Source organism: Ceratotherium simum, chromosome 1 (genome assembly GCF_057802395.1).
Source record: "Ceratotherium simum simum isolate JZ-2026a chromosome 1, ASM5780239v1, whole genome shotgun sequence".
NCBI classification, from domain to species: Eukaryota; Metazoa; Chordata; class Mammalia; order Perissodactyla; family Rhinocerotidae; genus Ceratotherium; species Ceratotherium simum.
The window spans coordinates 75,109,154-75,116,877 of NC_141900.1; the positions used below are offsets into that span (position 1 = coordinate 75,109,154).

The 7,724-nt window shown below is 38.8% G+C and overlaps 1 protein-coding gene across 2 annotated transcripts in view; it reads left to right on the top strand.

Moving 5' to 3' along the window:
- The window catches only part of CAV1 (caveolin 1), a 33,580-nt gene extending 26,184 nt beyond the window's left edge, over window positions 1–7,396 (top strand). For both annotated transcript variants that reach the window (XM_004418778.3, XM_087429913.1), the window contains exon 3: window positions 5,143–7,396. In XM_004418778.3, the coding sequence (XP_004418835.1) occupies window positions 5,143–5,484 (342 nt within the window). In that variant the 3' untranslated portion in view covers window positions 5,485–7,396. The remainder of the gene's footprint in view (window positions 1–5,142) is intronic.
- Window positions 7,397–7,724: the final 328 nt, after the last annotated feature.

A 7,724-nucleotide genomic window follows, 5' to 3' on the forward strand; every position in this document is an offset into this window, starting at 1 on the left:
CATAAATTGTTGACTCCTTGTAAAGCATCCATTAAGACACAGAAATATCACTGAAGCATATTTATGCCTTTGATCTTGAGGTCTGCATAATGATTCTTGCCAGAAGGGCAACTTGTTCCCTGGATTACAGAACAGAAAATCTGCTCTTGGAAGAGCAGCTCAACCTTATCTGAGGTATTTCATTCTAAGAAACTAAAGGGCACCTGCACCTCTTGGTTTTTGTTTTTGCTTTTTGTTTTTTTAAAGCAGATCTCTAATTCCTGTTCTGCTCCAAATCTAAGTGAGCAGATAAAGTTCTGCTCTGGACAAGACCTGCCCTCCTGTATTGGGGTAAACGGAGTGCACCCCTGAGGAAACAGGACTCCAGAGTGATAGTTTTGATGAGGGTTAAATCAAACTGATGATGCATGTGAACGATGAGCACATTGGGGATTGTCAGAAACAGGCACCATCGTTCATTCAACAATGTTCAAGTTCAGATGCCAGCCTAGTTCTCTTCTGCATTGGCTATGGAATGTAGCAGCCAGACTAATTGAAGATGTGTGGTGATAGCAGACAGTAGAGAGCCCAGGAGAGTTCCCAAGCCTGAATTCCAATCCTGTGTCTGCCATTAAGTGGGAAGGTATCCTTGATCCAGTCATCTGACAGCTTTAGCCATCAATTTCTCTATCTCAAATGGGACTCCATTTCTTTAAGGATGCCTTCGGCTTTAAATATCTACTAATCTGCTGAAGCAACTGTGCTTTGATTGATGTGGAATTTTGAACTGCTTTTAAATGGAATGACTGATTACTAGAACTTTGTTGGGTTCAGTGCATTATGAATACATGTCAAAATGTACAATGAGGATATTTTTTAAAATATTCCCTCCAAATTCTTTCATCTCAGATAGATGTACAGAAATGTCCATGTTCACGTTGTGAAAAGGACATTTCTCCTAACCTCACACAGAGATACATTTCAACTCAATGTCTTAGAAGGCAATGAGAGACTTAGGGGAGACCTAGAGATAGGAATCGGGTAGGAGGAGAAGGGACTTCAGGAATGAGATGTAAGTTCCTAGGGAAGTAGTGTGGAGCACAGGGCCGGACCTGGGCCTGGGAATCAGGAAGTTAGAGTTCTAATTTCAGCTTTTCCAGTGATTCACTTGGGACCTTGAGAATGTCTGGCCCATTTTAATCATTCCGTGCCTCAGTTTCCTTATCTGCCAGCTAGAGTGAGAGTCCTTGGCTGAGTGCCCAGGATTGCGAGAACATACTGTGCAGGGCCATGAAAATACAATCAGTACCAAAAATGCAAAACATCCTACTTACTAGATGTCCTAACTTAGAATGGAAACCCTAAGAGTAATTCCTTTAATAATCAAAATGGGAATGTTTTAGGAAGCGTATCTATCTGGGTGAAGATTAAGTGAGTAAGACTGTTATAAGGGCTTGTAGTCCTGGGGATACATAAGCAAAAAGAGGTCAGACTTGAAGTAGGACAAGTTCCAGCTTTGCCACCTAGCATTTGTGTGACCTTGAGTAATTTCTTAACCTCCCACGGTACCCGTATCTGTAAAACAGGAATAACAGCATGCATCTCAGAGAATTGGGGTAAAGATGATAACAGATGGAAGTTCTTTTGAGCCACTGGCGGGGTTCGGATTCACAGCCACTATGTACTTTGCAGCTGATAGTTTCCCTTATTACAATTGCCTGTTAAAAAGCTTAGTCCCCCACAGCAATGAATTTTTTAATGCTATTATTTACTGAGAATTTACTATATTGCAATGCTCTATCTTCATGCTAAGCAGTTTACATAAATTATCTCGTGTTTACATAAATTATCTCCTCACAAAAACCTATTACTATTACTGCTGTGGAAATGGAGGTAGAGAGAAACTAAGCTTTATTTCTGGCTCCACTGTGTTTCCTTAACCTGCCTTGCTTTCTTTTTCTCAACTACATCTAATTGGCTGTACTTTTAGTATTCTTTTAAGCCACGTTAAATTTTCAAGACTAAAGCAGCAACTAGCAAACTGAATATATTTATATAACATGTTATTTTTGTCATGTTGCTGTCCACCCCTGGAGACCTGCTCTAAATTCACTTGGATATTTGAGGATAAATCATGCTCACTGGCAGTTTCTGGAAAGCACTGAAAAAGCAGCTACACTGAAATTTTCTAAGCGACTTAAAAGAAAGCTTAAGAATTTCCAATATGTTATTTGAAAAAAGCATTTATATTTAAGCTTAGAAAAATAAAGTTATTATCAAGAAATCTTACACACATTCATAAGTTCACAGATCTTCACTAAGGACCAATTGCATATGTGATGTGTGTGACCTCATCCTAACACTGTCCCCAGAGACCATGCTGTGCGAGTTCTTACAATCACCCACAGGGTTAAAGTCAGCAGACTCTTTTTTGTTAATGTGTCTTTTAATTATGAAATACTATAATTGCCTTGGAGGAATTTGAAAAGTTGTTTTTAAAACAATGTGGTATTAAAGATAGAGTTGGTATCTTTTAGACCAGATTCTAACTTAAAATCCTCCTCTTATTTGTCCAATTTATTAACATTTCTGAACCTCACATTTTTTTTTCTATAAAATGAGAATAGTATATTAAGAGTTGCTGTGAGTTAAATGAGAACAGTGTCCAATCATAATAGCCAGTCAACAAATGTTAATTACTATCCCTTCCCTTGGAAAAGAATCTCAAGGCAGACGTGCTTCAAGTCTGCTCTGTAAAGAGATAGGAATCCCCTGCCCCAGTAAAGTGCTTCCCGCCCTCTTTTGGTAATAGACTCTTTTTATTTTCTAATAAAAGTGATGGACCCTCTCCCATTGTACACTCAAAACATATGTACCCATTTCAGGGCATTCATGGACCACCAGTGCCCATCCTTTGACCTCATATTAAGAACATCTGCTTTAGTGTATTAATTTTGGCTTCACCCAATCCTCTTACAAAACAAGATCATCTTTAAAAAATAAAATTATTTGGGTACCTTGCTGTTGAATGAAGGAAAACTACAGGCCTTTATTTTTAATAGCTTTGGAAAAATGTAGTGTCAGAACAAAGCCCCACAGTAGACAATTAAGTAAATTGCCCAGAAACTTCATTAAAGGATTGATCTAACTTGCCACGTATTTTGTGAAACCTTTTAAAACGCGCAAGTCAATGTTTACCTCTGAGTCTAGATCTAAATGGGCAAAGAAAAAATTAGAACAACAATAAATCTATATAACTTCATCTACATAATTGTGAACATACCATTTTTACATATTACATTATTAGGACATTGGACAATAGATCAAGAAACAGAATGTTCTAGAAAATAAACTTTAACTATTGGTAAGCATCATGTACTTTTTCCAAGAGATGTTTTATTGTGTTGAATCAAAGGTGGCTCCTTGGCACTGAGAGCCTTCATGGAGTCAGTCACCAAAGTGTTCATTCTCTAATCCTAAACTTGGCTAGATTGCTGAGGGCAATCATCAATTCGTGTGGATTTCAAACTATATTAGATCTCTTCAGATAGCCATCACCACCAAGCAGTTGAGTTGGCTCTGTCCTACTCTTGGTAATTTTTTTTAATCCTATGCTTCAATTTAGTCTATAAAAATCCTTCCAGAGGGATAAAAAGTAATGAGAATTCACTGGTTAGGTGAGCATGTACCATGGGAAAGAGCGGTATTGGGAAAGGGGCCAAGTTTGCATTCTGGTCTCACCATTGCTGTGTGCTTGATGCTAACAAGTCACCTTCACCTCTCCGAACTTCTGTATCCTCTTTTGTAAAACGATAACAACTCACCTTCCTGGATTGGTTTGAAACCCCAGATCACATGGAGATGGTGCATGTAGGAGTACTTGGTAACTCTTAAGTGCTATGTGACTGCAAACTCATTGATTACTTTCTAGTGGCCACCACAAAGGGACTACTACAGGATTCATGAGGTGTGGACCACTGATATTTGCATCTGTCCTTATTCAAAACTTTACTCTGTTTGTTTAATTCAAAAGTAAAGCTCTCCATTGACATTTTTTTAACTCCCTTCCTTTCTAATTTTTTTCTTGCCATTAATGTCACCTCTGTTCTGCCTAGCAGTCAAATCAGAATCTCAAAGCTCAAAGCTCATCTTAGGCTTTTCTCTCTCCCTATCCTTGAACTAATCAAGTCCTGTAGATTCTCCTTTTAATGTCCCTGGAATTCATTCTTTTCTTTTCTTTTTTTTCATGGACACTATTCCAGGTTTGACCCTACCCTCTCAAACTTGGGATACAGTCTTTCTGCCTTGAGTCTCTTTTCCCTTTTCCCCAGCCTGCACACTGCTGTCAAATTCATCTTGATAAATGACCACATTGGTTGTGGCTGCATTCCCTGACCCTAACATCTTCAATTGACCCCCAATGTATGTAAGATAAAATCGAGTCTGGCCTCAACCTGTCTTTCCAGCTGTGGCCACACAGGTCTATCTGCCTGTGACTCACCGTATCATCCTTCCTTGTTCCTGGGGTCTTGTGCACACCATTCCCAAGCTCTCTTCTCCCTTCCTTTCCAAATCATACCCCATTTTCCAAGCCCTGCTAAGTCCCACCACCCCATGAAGACTTCTTGAGTCCTCACAGCTCACAGTGATCTAATTTCCTGAAGAAATTCTATGAATTAACTGTTTGAAGAGTCGATAATCAGTTATGAACTAGCTACCCCTTAACATGGTGTGTGTAGTTGTCTTGAAGTGCAATTAACTTAGGTTGTGTCATTTACATTTTACTGAGTGCCTTTAATAAATAAACACTTAGTAAGTATTTATCCATGTTTCTGGGTTTTACTTGAAGGCAGGAATTTTATCATGTCCTTTTGGTTTCTCCTAAAACAGTGGGTCTCAACCTTTCACGTGGGAGAGAAACACCTGGAGAACGTGTTAAGAGTTCTCCAGGATTCCACCCCTAGAGATGCAATAAGCTCCGGGGGAGTGCAGGGCAAATATTTGCATTTCCAAAAGTTCCAAGTGATGCTGATACTGCCTTCAAGCATCTCACACACAATCTGTACATAAAAGCTAATCTATATTTATGGATACTCAGTAGTGGGTTTTTTTTTCCTCTTTTATTCTATTTTAAGCTCATGTTCTGTCACTTCTTCCCTTTAGATTGATTTTGAAGATGTGATTGCAGAACCAGAAGGGACACACAGTTTCGATGGCATCTGGAAGGCGAGCTTCACCACCTTCACTGTGACAAAGTACTGGTTTTACCGCTTGCTGTCTGCCCTCTTTGGCATCCCAATGGCGCTCATCTGGGGCATTTACTTTGCCATTCTCTCTTTCCTGCACATCTGGGCAGTAGTACCGTGCATTAAGAGTTTCCTGATTGAGATTCAGTGCATCAGCCGTGTCTATTCCATCTACGTCCATACCTTCTGTGACCCACTCTTTGAGGCTGTTGGCAAAATATTCAGCAATATGCGCATCAACATGCAGAAAGAAATATAAATGACATTTCAAGGATAGAAGTATACCTGATTCTTTTTTTTTTCCTTTTAATTTTCTCGGTGCCAATTTCAAGTTTCAAGTTGCTAGTACAGCAACAATATATGAATGAATTTTCTTGGTTCAGAACAAAGAAATCACTCTCTCAATCTTCATAACTATTATTTGTCTCTTCTGAGCTAGTTCATCTATTTTTTTTAATGGTCTGAATTTTTTAAACCCATTTAAAATTTTTTCCTCACATTTTTATTTCCATGTGGATCATTGTTTTATTGGCTGAGATATGAACCTATTGTTGAAATATAATTTGAGAGAAATATGGAGAACTGAGGAGGAAAGAAAACAACCAACAACCTCAACTGCCTGTTCTAAAATGTTGATCATTTTATGGTAAGGGAAGAATTCCAGGCTATGGCCATTGAGTGTACAGGTATGTGGGCAGGTGTTAAGCAAACTCTTTCTCCACCATCTGAAGTGTTAGTGGATTGCTGCCATTCACTTTAATGATCCAATGGGCTATAGTGATCTTTATCAAGTTAGAAAACACACTCTGCATTCACATGGTCCGACTAATGCCTTACCCTTCTTCAAATTTTAACTTGTGATACATTCTGTGCCTAAATATTTGTTATATAGATAATGAGACCTAAGTGCCTTCCTATTCTTCACACTTTCCTTTTCAAATAGGGTCCAACTCGTCAAGTTTCATTAGGTCAGCAGCCTCCCTGAAGACCAAAATTAGAAAATTCATTAACTAGTTCTCCATGCTTGTTTCTGACTCTGAGATACAGTCGGATGAAGTTCATGACTGCACTTGATCACGCAGTATCTTTATCCATGTCGAGTATGGTTCACATCAGCCCCATGAAACGAATTAAGGTGGACGAACAGGGTTGAGCCCTCTCTGAGCTGGCAGGAGTGGAAGCCAGCTTTCCCTGCCTCTCATCAGCTGAATGAGGTCAGCATGTCTATTCAGCTTCGTTTATTTTCAAGAATAATCACGCTTTCCTGACTCCAAACTAATCCATCATCGGGGTGGTTTAGTGGCTGAACATTGTGTTCCCTTTTCAGCTGATCAGTGGGCCTCCAGGGAAGGGCTCATAAAATGGAGGCCATTGTGTGAGACTATCACAGTTGTTGCAAATGTGACCCCTTCAAAGTAAAGCACTTGCAACCGTCTGTTATGCTGTGACACACAGCCCCTCCCCTTGCCAGGAGCTTTGGACCAAATCCAAGCATCACTTTGCTCAGAGAGAAGATGGGGGAGGAGGCAGTAATAAAAGATGGAGGTAATTTTGCTGGAATAAATTCAGTTCTTTTGAACTCAAACTGAGGAATTTTACCTGTAAACCTGAGTCATACAGAAAGCTGTCTGGTACATCCAAAGGCTTTTTATTCCTCTTGTTCATATTAAGATTCTGCCCTTGGGGATTTTATTTTTGACTTTCAGTTATGCTTTTATTTTTATTTTCATACACCTATTGGAACCCTGCTTGTTTGTTGGGGTTTTTTTTTGTTTTTTTTGCCTCTTCCAGTTTTCCTGACACTTCAGTTATCAACCTGTTACCTACTTTGATTTTTTGCATTAAAAACAGACACTGGCATGGACATAGTTTTACTTTTAAACCGTGTACATAACTTAAAATGTACTATACTGCATACTTTTTAAGTGTAAAGATATTTTTATCTTTATATGAGGAAAATCACTTGGGAAATTGCTTTGTGATTCAATCTGTAAACTGTGTATCCCAAGACATGTCTGTTCTACATAGATGCTTAGTCCCTCGTGCCAGTCAAGTGCTGGTCCAGAAGACTGCTAAAATTTTATATGCTTACTGATATATTTTACACTTTTTTATCCTGCATGTCCTGTAAAGGTTACAAGTCTGCACAATAAAAATGTTTAACAGTTCAACAGTCAGCTTTAATATTTTTCCCCAAAATAGATGTGCATGTGTCAGTGTCCGTATGTGTGCGTGTAGGGAGCATGTACATAGTGTGTGTACATTTTTGTAGTGTGTTTGTGGGGGTTTTTCCACTTTTCAACTATTACAAAGTCATTTAGGTGGGATCTTGCTTCTAAGGCAATCGCCATTCATGAATTACTTCAGACAAAAGTTACAATTAATAAGAAAGATTTGTTTAGCAGTTTACCCAGTGCTTTATTATATGTCATCTAATTTGAGCCTCCAACAACTTTGTATGATGGGTATTAATATTCTCCTTTCGTAAATGACACATTC